At 45.8% G+C, this 14,678-nt stretch overlaps 2 protein-coding genes across 11 annotated transcripts in view; both read left to right on the plus strand.

The window, feature by feature from the left end:
- LOC6597577 (inhibitory POU protein) overlaps positions 1–14,678 on the plus strand; it is a 28,933-nt gene that overhangs the window by 12,564 nt on the left and 1,691 nt on the right. The gene's annotated exons all lie outside the window — the stretch shown is intronic.
- Positions 8,559–10,086, plus strand: LOC6597578 (serine/threonine-protein phosphatase alpha-3 isoform). The gene has a single exon (XM_026993129.1). The coding sequence runs from the start codon at positions 8,951–8,953 to the stop codon at positions 9,977–9,979; it is 1,029 nt and encodes a 342-aa protein (XP_026848930.1). The 5' UTR covers positions 8,559–8,950; the 3' UTR covers positions 9,980–10,086.

Below are 14,678 nucleotides of genomic sequence, written 5' to 3' on the forward strand. Positions count from 1 at the left end.
AGACAGAAGACCCCCAGCGATGCAGCGCCGGTACGAACATTACAAAACTCATTAAATTAAACTAATTTACGAGGCAACAGCCCCAATCCTTCTGGTACTCCTTCTGCTTGGGCTCTCTGTTGCTCGTTCCGTTGGCCTGGGTTTTTGCTTTTGCGAGCATATGAAAAGCCAATTATGTGGAGAGGCAATCGCAATAAAAACAGACAGTGGCTCGAAGGAAGCAAAGGGTAAATAAGAGTAAATATAATGCTAATTAAAATAATCATATCCATCATAAAACTCCATCGCCCATCGCCAGGGGGTTGAGCGCTGGTTTGTTGTCAGGTTGTAAGTACATTTGTAACAATTAGAGGCAGCAGCCAAAATATCCATTATCAATTTCATCCCAACTGTGCTAAATGAGCAAAGACAACCACGGAGGAGGGTTAGCATGCGGATGAGAATGAGGATGAGGATGAGGATGATGAGCGGGGATAAGCTGGATAGTTGGTTGGCTGAGGATGAGGATGAGGGTGGCAGAGCTGCTGCTGGCCACTTGGCAGGCATTTATCACACAGATTTTCGGGGCTCGGCCAAGGCCGAGGACTCGGCTTGCGCTAACTTATGCTCCGATCTATGGTTGTTGCCACCCCCCCACCCAGAAGTCTCCAGCCTGGCCGCAGAACCATCCCTCTCGCTAACCCCAAAAAATAATATACAACACAGTACACTTAATTCAATTTAAATTACACTTACATATTTCCGGCGAGACCGGGGACCAGCTATATCCTGCCCTGGACGGCCAGTCCGTTCCTTCCATTAGTATTTGCAACATATGGCTCGATTTCCCTCAAATCATTTTCCATGCACGCACCGCACCGCACCGCACCGCCCTGCTTTTCCGCCGTACCGATCCGAATCGCCTAAGGGGATACATACAGTCCCAATCCCAGTCGCAGTTCCAGTTTCGAGCCCAGAACGGGACTCGCGCCCGCTTGGAGGGCAACCACAAGTGGTTTATCATATTGAAATTCATTTAGTGCACCTGTTTGATTTTTCCTGTCGCTGTGCGGTCGGCATATTGTTTTGTAAATATCGTTAACTTAGGACTGCCACTCCACACGCGACTGAAATTCACTTCCTGTTCGCTTGGATTGGGTTTGCCTTTGCCCTGGCCGCTCTGCCCCAGCGGCGACAGGCGGCAACAGCAAATATTTGTCTTATGTGCACATTAGAAACAACTTACCGATAACTAGGGTGGTTCGGGGCGGGGTGAGTGGGTGTCGAGCTTGGGGTTGGACACCAGGCGGAGACCCAAAAACCCCATGGATGTACTCAATGGGAGTACGGGAATGTTTCTAGGCATTCAAAAATGTGCAAGGAACCTTCAAAGACTAATTAGTGTGTTTTGAAAGGCCTTCAAAGAGGGAGAAGCTTCTCGAAATATACGCTAAAGAACGACTGCAATAACGACTAGCAGTGACCGTTATTTAAAACAATAAATTGTAGTTTATTGATCTCGAAATGGTCTCCTTATTTCCCCATATAATTTCTTTGATTTGATTAGACTTTGTTTTGGAAATAAAACTTAAAAATCTGCATAAAAATGAATTTACCCATCAGGTGGATACTCCCAGCCACTAGCACAAACTGCACTTAACGTTTAGGAAGTAAAAGTGTGCAAAAACTGTATCGTAGTATTACAAACATCGATGAATATAACCATACGCCATATGAACATACCCACAAAATACCTAAGCAATTGAAATACAATAAGGTTAAAAAAAAAAATTGATACATTTTGTATTTTTTTTGGATAATAGCACACTTATCAAAAGAAATAATAGAAGACTTCTGGCCAAAAATAATCGACTCAATTGTCCTGTCCCTATTGGTTGGGCAATTCTATTGCTGAACCAATTTACCTTTTTCCATTTCCCATTGGAAAGGGCTCTTATTCAGTCATCTACTCAATTGCCTGGTTATGGACACAGGTCCATATCGCCCGACTGATTGACATAATTAAATGTGTGACCATATTTAATGTTGGCCTAACAATAACAGAACAAAGCATAAAAAGCGGGAACCGCAATAAGCTCATCAAATATTGAAGAAATTATGATTATTAATGCATTAACTTTTTTTGGTGGCAAGGCTGGCTATCATCATCGTAATCGGAGTTGTTTCTGTTTCTTTTGCTTTTGCTGTTGCTGTTGCTTAGGTGAAAGTTCAACAATTCTCGTGCCATGCCCTCTCCTCTCAATGAGTATCTCCCTGTCCATGTCTGTCCGTATAGTGTGTATATTTTTTGTATTTTTGTATTTCATTGTATTATTTTGACTCTGGCTCTTTGTGCAGAAAGCTTTGTGTCATCCAGTGACAATTTACTGTCCCCATTCCGGCTCCACTTTCATTTCCTTTTCTTGCCGCCGCCCGTTTCGTGTTGTGTTGCTCCGCACGGCTCCGCTTCGTTCCGTTGTTTATTTCGTTTATTTCGTTCACTTATTTATTTAGTTTCCTTTTCTTCATCAATTATTTAGTCGGCTCTGTGTTTTTTACGAGTATGTGCGAGACAATCGAAGACGCAGACAGCGAGCGAGACGACGCCATGCGAGGGGCCTGCCTGGCGGCACGGGACAGCACCAAGACATGGTCATCACTCATCCGCCAGGTGGAACATGGAACACGGAGCATGAAACGTGAAACGTGAAACGTGAAACGTAGCTGACGCCTAATAGAGCTAAACAATTACAGCCCAAGAATGGAACGATCCAACAGCAAATTGCACTTTCGCCAAGCCAATCATCCGTTGTCGCTGCAGTTCCGCTCATTAATTTTTAATATTGCACTTCGTGTAAACTGCTTCTGGCCCGTAATCGACTTACGGCTCCTACAGACCGCCCGCCAATTGATTGGCGAAATAGCAGCTTACAATCGACAAGGCGCTTAGCTGAGTATAGAAGAAGTTCACTGGCCAGAAAGTTCGTCCTGGCCCTGGGCACATCTGTCCACAACTTACGCACCTGACAAATCAGCTCAGTCGGGCTGAACTCTAACTAACTGGAACCTCCTTCCTGCCACAGAAACCCCCAGGAATCAGCTCCAGGGAGAAGGGTTGACAGTTAACAGGTTAACCTGCTTAAAATGCACATCAACGCATCACTTGACCCACAATCCACCCCAGAACGGAGGAGTCTCTCCGACATATGTAGATGTAGATGCGGCACAGCCCAGCCCAACCCAGCCTTACAATTATCAGTTACAACTGTGACGAGGATGAGCATTTCAGGGGAGTTTCAAGGGAGGGGTCTTGCCAAATGGCTTTTCAGCGAATATGTTATCTTTTTATACCCTTACAAAGGGTATTATGACTTCACTTGCCAAGCTGGCAAGCGCACAAGAGAAGAATTTCAAAAAAGTAAGATGTAAGCATATACATACATACTTGTATATTCCTGATCAAGCATATAATCCAACACTTTCAAATCTCTTGGTTGAATCTTTGGAAGCATGCTTCCATAAATCGCTAAGATCGAATGACAATCTAAGGCTAAAGAGTTTTTGAAGTCTTTGAATAGGAATGCCTGCCATACAAATTATGAATTTGCAAGAGTACTTACAGCTCCGCTTCTTGTTGTTTTCCTTCATTCTTGTTTTACAATAAGATTGTTATTTACTTACACCGAAGTGAGCATCAAATTGATCGTATTAATGGCCATAACTAGTTTATCCCGCCCCTTCTATCAGCAGGGTCTGAGGATTATACACGCAGATTTCCATTACAGAACAATGGGCAATGGGCAATGGGCCATGGGGTGGCATGGTAGCATCTATCAGCCAAACGGAGCATTAATGCAATTTCAATGAACCTTGAGCTACGGTCAAAACAACGGAGAGCAAATCCGGGGAAACACTCTTTTTCGATTTGCGGCTCCTGTCTGTCTGTCCTGTCCCTTTTGAACGAAGGAGTCCAACCCCACCTGAATCCTCGAGTGCCGTGCTGTTTGATCCGCTTGTTTTTATGCCCATGCCCGGCACACAATTTGTTTTAGCTACGAAATGAGGGGGGTTCCATCCTGGCTCTGCTCCTGCTTCTGGTGCTGGTCCTGGTCCTGCCATCCTGTGCATCTCCCACAGGAATTCCCAGGCAATATAACTGAAAGCAAAAATGAAGATAACAGTCAGCACGGCAAGTGCAAATCCACCCGTCCATTTAACAACTTGTACCACCCTCCTCCTCCTCCTCCTCCTCCTCCGCCCACTCCCACTCCCACCAGATACAAACACTCGCAGTCGCTGTGGCAGTGGCAGTGGCAGTGGCACTCGCATCGCTCTCCCCCTGCGGCACTCTCTGCTCAACCTATGGCTAAACCAACTAACTGCCTTTTTACTCGGCGCGTCTGTGGGCGATTGGTATGCCCCTGTTTGATGCTTGTAAAGACCACTTTACCCGCTATAATAAAAATAAATCATAATATTTTCCTCCTCTTGTTTGCGCCCCTGCCATCCTGACATCCAGACATCCTGCCTCATGCACACGCCCATTCACAGTGGGTTGAGACATTTCGGATTGGCCGTAAATATGGGCTCGGAGTCATCTGTGGAGAAATAAAGGGATTTCCTTGTATGAAATTGTGCATTAAATGGGGCTTTATAAAAGTTTTTTCGCCCACTGTGGTCGATTGTTTTTTATTTAAATTTGAACAACTGAAATTTAATTTCAAGTTTTGGGTAATTTTTACAGAAGCTACGTTCCTATTTTTGTGGGTTTTTTTCATGGTATTTTCTACAAAAAATAAAGTTCTTCAGAACCATAAAACTCTTACATCCTCTCACATAGTCAGTTAAAGAAGAAGATTAAGATTATAGTTATAGAAGCAGTCTCCAAGCTCCATACAATTTGCATAAGTGCCCTCATTCAGACAATATTCAGCGGAATTCAGACAATATTCCGCTGAATATTGTCTTCCACAGAGATGCACAGAACCCCTTGACTTTCCCCTGTATTCTACGATAATTTCATCTTCGACATGACATCTTCCACTGTACTTCGAAGGCAATATCCAATCGATCACAAACCACTGTGCCACACGGCCATGCGACGTTTACCTTTGTTTCTACCGGTACATTTTTGGATGCTACTGTTGCTGTGGCTGTTATCCCGGAGGTTGTAACCCCGGATAATGTACTTAATGCATCTACATATTAATGTCGCACCGCCGAAAAAAAAGGGAGGAGGAAGTGAAGGTGATGGTGAATCTGGTGGTGGCGGGGAAGTGGCAGTCCGTGCCATCCCCGACTCTGAATCCGACTTGGATAGTAAGCTTGTTCGCTACTTTGTATGTAATTTCTATTACCGTGTCCCCCCCGGCCCTAGAATTTTCTCGCCCTTCCACCCGCGCTGCTTGAAATCCCCCGTGTCCTTGCTGTCCTTGTGTGTGTGTGCAGCGTGTCGTTGTACTTTTTGTTGTTTTTATTGCACAGACTTGCGACGCACCGGGTCGGAGGGTCGAGAGCCCAGCGCCGAGCCGTGTGATTGCCACTTTCCCCCATCCTCCTTCTGGCTGCACTTGTTCCACAGCCGTGTGCGTGACGTGAGACTGTGTGTGTGTCTGTGTCCCGGTTATATTGATATGTCTCCCAGTAGAGCAGGCCCAAACAGCCGGTAGCACAGTTAAGCCGGGACCGCAATGTGTAAAAAATTACGAGGAACATTGAAACGAGAAAAAAAAAGAAGGAAAAAAGCCCCAGAATTGAAACAGGAGCACGGGAGGACGAAGGGTGGAGATGGTTGGCGGCAGGTGGTTGCCGGAGGCGGGTAAACTCCGTAGTTTCTGGTTGTGTCCTCCTTCCTCTTCGTCCTTTTCTCTTCCGTGCCACTTCTTCTTCATTATTTTGGGCCCAGGCTTCAGTCCTGCTGACTGCCACTGGCACGCATGATGAGCCAGCAACAATATGTTGCCGTTAACCCTGAAACTTATTAGTGTGTGTGTGTGTGTGTGTGTGTGCTTATGTTTGTGTGCTCGAGTGTGTGTGAGAGAGCGTGGAAGTTGTTGGTTGAACAACTTTATGAGCCGCCTGTCGAAGCCTTTACACTCAAAGGAGTCACCAAATTATACTTCTATCTATTCAAAGTTGGAAAAACGCTTTATGAGAAGTGTATAAGACCCCAAAATGCCTCATTTGTTCAGTTATAGATGCGTCCGGCTATAGTAGGACCAATTTGTCTAGTAAGAAATTCAAGAGGTGGGCAAATTTCAATGAGGTATTGATCATTACACAACGATCGTTCGACCCATCAAACTTAATGCGAATTTATGCAAAGTACGAAAAAATCTCATGCCCATGAGATCCGATCCGAAACAGATATATATGATATATACTAACTTCAGTAAATAAAGCGAAGGTCTCTTTTATTTTTGCCATTATAATATATTTTGTATCGGCATTCCAATGCAATTCGATTATGAATATTGATGGAATTGCCCTTGATCAGTCATCTGTTCGCGATAGTTATTGAAATGAAGCGATAAAAACGCCGATGATGGATCGTTAAACTTTAAAGGATTGTGGGTTTCATTTATTGCAATGGCTATAAAAATTCGTACACTCAAAGGTTCCTCAACGGTCATATATTGCTGATTTTGATAGTGCTTGGAAACGGTTCGATAGCGACCCCCATTTCGAGCAGTGTAGATGGTCCTGGGAACTCCCTTGCTGAATCTCGCTCCCCTGTACGCTCGCACGGGTGCTCGTGCTCTCCCCCTTTTGATTTCCGGCCGATCAGAGCGGCTAAAGGTAAAAAGTAAAAGTAAGTAAGGCCACGACATAAACCCCTCGACACCCGTGCCTGCCCAGGAACTCACCCCGTGTCTGGCGGATATAAAAGTAAAATAAAATCTATTACGTGGCAAACCACCCCACATTTATGTGGCAATTTGTTGTTTCTCGATTGTGTCTGTGTGTGTATGCAGTAGAAAATAAGTAAAGTGTATCATTTTCCCATTTGTCGACCCCTTTTGCTGCTCCCCAGCACCACCATCCCGGCAGATCGGCAGGATACGAGTCCTTCTCGCACTTTGTCTCAATTCCCAAAACTGTCGCCCCGGCCGTTGCAATTTATGAAGATTTGTGTGTGGCCGGTGCGGCCGGGGAAGGGATGGGAGGGTTAGAAAGAGCACTTCTGCGCCCCGCCCAAACAGTTACGGGGTTATAAGACCTCCATCCGCATGAGAGCAGGAAAGCAGGATAGCAGGATGGCAGGAGAGCAGTAGAGATGCGCCCTCGTTCCGGGCGTGCACTTGTTTTGATTTGTTTGGAATAATAACAGATGCTTACCGTTCATATTATTCATTGTTCAAATTATTAACGCTTGACAATAAAAATTGGTGTTTGAACAGCTCTTGAAATATATACTCCCAGATATACTCGTACACACAGACACACACAATAGTTGCTCCTGTCGGCTCGACTGACTGACTGTGTGCCTTCCGCCTTCAGCATCCTTGGGACCACCGATGGACTGGGGGGAGGACGTGAGCGTCCGAACGGCTGAACAGCAAATTGCAATTTGTGCAAATATTTATGTACATTGAAAATTACTCATTTGTGTAACACCAATTAATTTCAACAAACAGCAACAGCCGAACAACAAAGGCCAAGCCATTTATAAAACTTTGTTGCTGTTGTCCTTCGGTACTCTGGTTAAACAAATCGAGGAAATGAGGTCTCCTTTGTTTCCCCAAAATAAACGATGCTGCTGCTGTTTGTTTGCGGTGCAGAAAGGAGAACACAGCGGGGCACGGCAGAGTGGAGTGGAATGGAATGGAGTGGAGTAGAGTGGAGTAGAGTGGACTGGAGCTGTTCGAGGGGTGGGTCACTCAGAGAGTTTGCCAAGTCTCTTGTGCAGGTGCACCACCATCCCACCGGCGCCCCAAACCCAAACGCAAGCCCCAGGCAGAACAACAGTTCAATCCATGCTCCAGATGGATGGAGGGACAGACCGTTGCCTCATTATTAGGCCACTGCATTTGATACTCCATCTTTCGAAGCCGCCCTTCCAGCCACTTGCCACTCGCCACTTCAGCTTGTTTGCGTTGCAATTTTTCAAGCGACGCTGACAAATTGCAGCTAATTACAGGCACAACTAAATGGAAGAACCCACGGCCACAGCCCAAAAGCGAGCGCGAACGGGCGATGTGTAGCCCTCGGAGAAACACTTCAAGTTTGCCACTCAATCAGTTCTAATGAAAACAAATAGTTGGAAACAGGCCCTTCCGTGGTGGGACTTGATGAAGAAGCAAAACTTTAAGTATTATTTATCAACAGTACTAATTTAGCTAGGAACTTTAGTAGATACATAGAACTAGGCAACGTTGAAGACAACGTTTAATTTTGTAGATGTCCTTTTCTTGCAACATCATCATCAATGTTAACATTGAGATTCTGGATCGATTGAAATGGGAAACTGGTAGGAAAGGCAACCTGAAAAACACTTCAAACGTCAAATGTCAATCAACCCAAACAGTATTGCTATTCATCGTCACAAATAAAGAAACACTAGTATTTTAAACTCGATCCAAATTTTCTTGGCAAAATTCTAAACCACGTTCTCGCCGGTCCTGTCCACTCTACTTCCGTTGCACATCCAATACATCCGTATCCGGATCCGCTTCCGATTCCGGTTCCGAAGAGTAACGTGAACGTCACGCGAGTGACAGGGAGAGAGAAACCAGACTAAGACGTAATCTGGACGAACGGATGACCCAGAATAGTCTACCAAAAGGATCAAATATCTGCGGATCAATGAATCTGCATTGAAGCGGAGTTTCAAGCGATAAAAGATAAAAGATCAAGATCAGGAGGTATCAAACATCGTCACGCCAACCGATAGAAGGAAGTATCCAAGACGGGAAAGGGAAGAAGGCTTTTGAGACTCTTAATCGGGGCTCCTATCAATTTATTTCTATCAATGGTTCGACCAAAAGCGGCCCAGCCACAAGAGGCAGGCGCATCCATGGCTACTCAGGCGACTAAACGACCGGATAGCTCCGCTAACTCTGGCGGACCCGCCAACTCTGCAAAGGCCCCCATGTCCGAGGTGCTCAACCTGGACAGTATCATCTCCCGCCTGCTGGAGGTGCGTGGCTCTCGTCCCGGCAAGAACGTTCAGCTGGCGGAGGGTGAGATACGCGCCCTCTGTCTGAAGATGCGCGAGACCGTGCTGACGCAGCCCATACTCTTGGAGCTGGAGGCGCCGCTGAAGATCTGCGGCGACATCCACGGTCAGTACTATGACCTGCTGCGGCTGTTCGAGTACGGCGGCTTCCCGCCAGAGTCCAACTATCTTTTCTTGGGTGACTACGTCGACCGCGGCAAGCAGTCGCTGGAGACTATTTGCCTGCTGTTGTCATACAAAATCAAGTACTCTGAAAACTTTTTTCTGCTGCGCGGTAACCACGAGTGCGCCAGCATTAACCGTATTTACGGCTTCTACGACGAGTGCAAGCGCCGCTACTCCATCAAGCTGTGGAAGACCTTCACCGACTGCTTCAACTGCCTGCCAGTGGCGGCCATAGTCGACGAGAAGATCTTCTGCTGCCACGGCGGCCTCAGTCCGGACCTCACCGCAATGGAGCAGATTCGCCGCATCCCGCGGCCCACCGACGTCCCTGACCAGGGCCTCCTCTGCGACCTGCTCTGGTCCGATCCCGACAAAGACACCGTCGGCTGGGGCGAGAACGATCGCGGGGTTAGCTTCACCTTTGGCGCGGAGGTTGTTGGTAAATTCCTCCAGAAGCACGACCTCGATCTCGTCTGCCGTGCCCACCAGGTGGTCGAGGATGGGTACGAGTTCTTTGCCAAACGCCAGCTGGTCACCCTCTTCTCGGCCCCCAACTACTGCGGCGAGTTCGACAATGCCGGCGCCATGATGTCCGTCGATGACACGCTTATGTGCTCGTTCCAGATCCTTAAGCCCGTCGAGAAGCGCAAAAAGTAGGCGCAAGGAGTTGGCGCACTCCTACTATAGCACCAGAGTAAACAGATGTTCCAAATTCCAAAGCTCTATAGAGGTTATTTATGTTGATTAAAATAAATAGATATTTTGTTAGTCGAAAAAAATTCCTAATAGGCTGAAGATTTTCTTGTGTATTTTAATATTAATATAATATTTACGTCATTGACGATGTCTCTAAAATGAAAAAAATAAAAAAGGAATGACAGTCTCACACAGTGTCTCGAAATGTCTTCTTCAAATAGTATTAACTTGTAGCTATTTTTGAAGCGTTTGCTTGTAAATAATATTGCAAATTGTTAAAGTTGACCTTCCCCAGCAGCTTGCTAATCCAAGAGCAACCCAATTTTCTTTGGACCAAAATTCCCCACATGTGGGCTAAGCCACGGATATATCCTGCAACAAGATGCCGAAGGTCCTCAGACAGCGGGAAAGTATGCTACGAAAGCAGGGAGGGGTCGGACTCCAGGTCGAATTTTCGGTTGTATCAGTCGGTGTTTGATGACAAAAGTCAGCGCCATAATATATTAACAATGCTTAAAAATTAATGAACAACAACACAGCACACACACACACGTGCAGAGAGTGGGAGTGAGGGTGGGAGTGGGAGTGGGTGTGGAAGTGGAAGAGGGAAAACAGACAGACAGACAACACACAAATACAAAACGAGCGAAAGAGGCAACAACAAATTGCGCCAAAAACGCTTTATTATGTCAAAATATGCCAAAAACAACAGGGAAAACCCCAAGAAACAGAAAGAAGGAAGAAAACTGGCAAAAAGTGGGAAAAAAAAGGAAAAATAAAATCCAGTGACAACAGCAAATTACATTATATATATAATGAGGTCATTTGCGCGTAAACAATCAGAGACACCCACCAGAAGCCGGAAAGAGAGAAACGAAGAAAAGGCAGAAAGAAAAGCGAGCCGAAGGATAGGGGGACACCAGGCCATAGTCACATGTTTATCCACAAACTGGCAAATAAATAAGTGATGCTCGCAGATTTGTTAATAAATTATAAAGCACAAGCGCGCACAACTCGAAGAGAAAAAATTCGGCCAAGAAAAATACCCAGCAACAATTTCTTCATTAAAGCAGGCGGCTAGACGAAACAGCGACCAGTGAATGCACTGACAATTCTGAGATTCATTTCTGAATGATAGGGATTATCAATCTCAATCTCATTCTTATTCTCTTAAATGAAAATGTCCCAATGAATGGCATCCCTCAATCCTTGGCTTTGCAAATTTCGAAAATTATATGGGCATTATATTTTTTGAAGATAGTCAGTCTCCAGGCTGAAAGTAGTTCCAGCCCAAGCTATATCCTTACCATTAGCACTTTTATTCTTGATCTTTACTTGAATATGTTGCATTGTTGGCCCATTTCGAATTATTATTAGTAGGGGGAAATGTCATATTTAGAAACAAGAATATTATATCATTTGTCTTTAGCGGGTTCCGTTTGTATGATTTTCTTTTCTTTCATTTTCTTTATTTTAGACTTAGTTTTTGTGTGTTTACCCATCAATAAATTTTGATCTGTTAAATGATATGTTTAAAAAATCAAAGCAGATATAGGCCTTAGAAGATAGCCTATCGCTTGAATCGCCCAAGGAAAGAGTCCTCCCCTTTTGCAGATCCAACATGATATGAGAAGTGTTTATACCCATTGGCAATTCATAGGGTATTCCACACATAAAATGGCGTCTTTACACACATACACACACACACATGGACGAGTCAGTGCAGCACAGATACTCTTGTGTGCCTGTGTGTGTGTGTCTGTGAAGGAAGGAAAATCAATGCAGACCAAATTTGGCAATGCAATTGTTTCATTTCTATTATTTTGCTTTTATAGCAAACTTTTTTTTCGTTTCCTTTTAATTCTCTATTTTTCCTTTGCAGCATTGTTGCATTTGATTTGTCTGATTGCATAGAAGGGACACGGTGGGGGCAGGCAGGATGGGGGAAAAGGACAATGGAGAAGGCGGTGGCAAAATATAAATGGCCTGACACACCCACCCACCCACACACTCACATATGTATGTATACATACGATTGCAGGGGGGGAGGGCGCCTGCCGTCTCGCTCTGGCATTGTTAGAGAGCAAGGAGGCTCTTGCCTGCCATTTCATCTGTTGTTCGTTGCCCACGAGGCGCCATCTAGCTCTGAGTTTGGGGGTAATGCCACAATCTTTAAGAACCGAGATCCATCATGTTTTTTTTTTCGTACCGATAAGTGCCCTGTGGCTTTTAAATAATTTTATTAATTATTGTACAAATTATGCGCCTAATGAAATGGCCCGCATTAGTACTAGTCCTGCCTCTGGCTCTGGTCCTGGATTTGGTCTAGGTGTAACCCTGGGGTGTGTGGTGTGTGTGAGCGGTGGGGAGGGGAGAGGCAGTAGCCTTCGAAGCTGACGCTGACGCTGGCATCGACATCGACATCGACATCGATGGGGCACTGCCCAAATGAATTTTGCATAAGCCTCAGCCAACCACAATGCAGCACATCCCGTTGCCGTTGTACTGTTACCGATGCTGATACCGGGTCCTGGGTCCTGGCTCACGGCTCCCGGATTCCGGGTCCATGGCCAAAGTCTACACTGCCAAAATGTCCTCTCTCTTCCTCTCTGCCACTACCTTCTTCTCTGTCACTCTTTCTCTCGTTCTCTCTCTCTTTCTTTCTCTACGTTGCTCTCTCTCACTTTCTTTGTCTCTCTGTCTCCTGCGCAGGGTGGTTGAGCATTCTCTGCGTCGACGACAGAGACAGGAACAGCAGGCAAAGCCCGAGCCCGATTCACTGCCAGAGCCAGAGCCGGTGCCGTAGAGCCAGAGCAAGTGAGAGGCAGATAGGAGAGCGAGAGAGAGAGCGCCAAGGGTGCAAACCAATAACCGTCAGACTAATTTTGGGATTGGTTTATAATTGAAGAGTTTGCCATTGTGTTTGCTACATCCCACAGCGGCCTGTAGCGTCGTGCCACAAGGGGAGGGCACAGCCAGCATCTACATAGCTGTTCCATATACACGTATACATTGAAGATATACACACATACATACATCCATACATATACATATATGCATATAGTATGGGGGGTATATATCCCAGCGAGCAACTGTCTCATTGTTCTGCATAGGCCTAAGCTCCCACACCCACTTCCACTCGCCCCCCGCCTCCCCACTGGGGAGCCCCCACTTCGCACCCACACCTTCCCGGATGACTGCTTATCATTTTAGAGTTTTACATAATTGGCACAGCGCCAGCGTTCATCCGTGTCCGTGTCCGTTTCCATACCCATGGTCCAGGTCCAGGTCCAGGTCCAGGTCCAGGTCCAGGTCCTGGTCCAGGTCCTAGTCCAGGTCCAGGCTGTTGTACAGCATTTTCTAAGCGGGGGCGTGGTATGTTTGTTGTACATAGAAGAAGGGGACAGCCAGAGCCCAGAGCGGAGGGAGAACAGCTCTAGTTTTACCCGCCCGATTGCGCTACATTCACAAAAAGATAAATAAATATGAGTGACCCTTCCTTCCACGGGCTCCCTAGCTCTTGCTCCCTCTTGCAGCCCATTCAAATGAAAATGGGCAGCACTGCCTGAGACTGGAACTGGAAGAGTGAAAGAGTGAACGAGTGAAAGAGCGGAAGAGTGAAAGAGAGTGGGTGCCTACGCAGACATGGACTGGGGGGCTATTTGTCGTTTTGTTGTAGCATACTTTTCAGCTGTAATCAGTTTAAATGCTTAACAAAGCAACACAATCGTGGGAGAAACAAGGAGCGAAACTACACAAAGAAAGAGACAGCAGAAGGCAGTAAGGCATAGACAGATATAGTGATAATGTGGGAGAAGGAGAGGGAAGGAGACGAGAGGAGGGACACTACAGGCAGGAAGGTACAGGATGACGCAGAGTGGTGTGTGGGGGGGGGGCGGCACACAGTCGTGTGCTCCAGCTTTTTAGTTGCTATTCATATTTGCATTAATAATTGAACAATTCTATAAATATTTGATGCCTAGACAAAAGAGTTGTGAGCCCCAGAGCGCATCCGTTTCGTTCCCGTTTGTTTCATTCCGTTTCATTCCCAGATTCGGTTAGGGTTTTGAGGGGGAATGGGCCGGATTTCCCGTTCAATTAAAGCTCGAAGCACACACGCACGCACCAAAGGGTCTACAACAGCCCCAGTCCCTTTCTTCCCCCCTTCTCCTACCCAGGGCTTCGACTTGACAAGTGCAGGCCCGAGTCCTGGCTGCAAAGGGTTACCTTCTCCACAAGATACAGTGGCGGCGGTGGGGACTTGGGGAACAGAGGACTTTAATTAGAGGCAACTTTAAATACATTCCCTATCCCCCTCAGAATGGAAAAGTTTACAAATTATCTGCTTAAGCGCGTTTGATGAGGGACAAGGACAGATCTCTCCCATGTTTTTAATGGTAATAAATATAATGATGATAAAGACTCTAGTAGATTCGAATGAGTAGAGTTCTTTGAATGAGTTTCTCTGTTTGATGGGACTTAACTTTGAAATCCAATTCCATTTATTTTGAGATAATTGTTCAATTATCAACAGATTAAAGGGGATTTACAGTCAGTTTTCTCTTGTGCGGATAGCCAAAGAAGCTCTCCACTTCTGAGAGGGAATAATGGTACCATATTTAATGCCAACATTGAACTAATGAATATTACTCTGGAATAT

The sequence above is a fragment of the Drosophila persimilis genome, unplaced genomic scaffold, assembly GCF_003286085.1.
Source record: "Drosophila persimilis strain 14011-0111.01,24,50 unplaced genomic scaffold, DperRS2 tig00000804-arrow-arrow-pilon, whole genome shotgun sequence".
In the NCBI taxonomy this organism is placed as follows: Eukaryota; Metazoa; Arthropoda; class Insecta; order Diptera; family Drosophilidae; genus Drosophila; species Drosophila persimilis.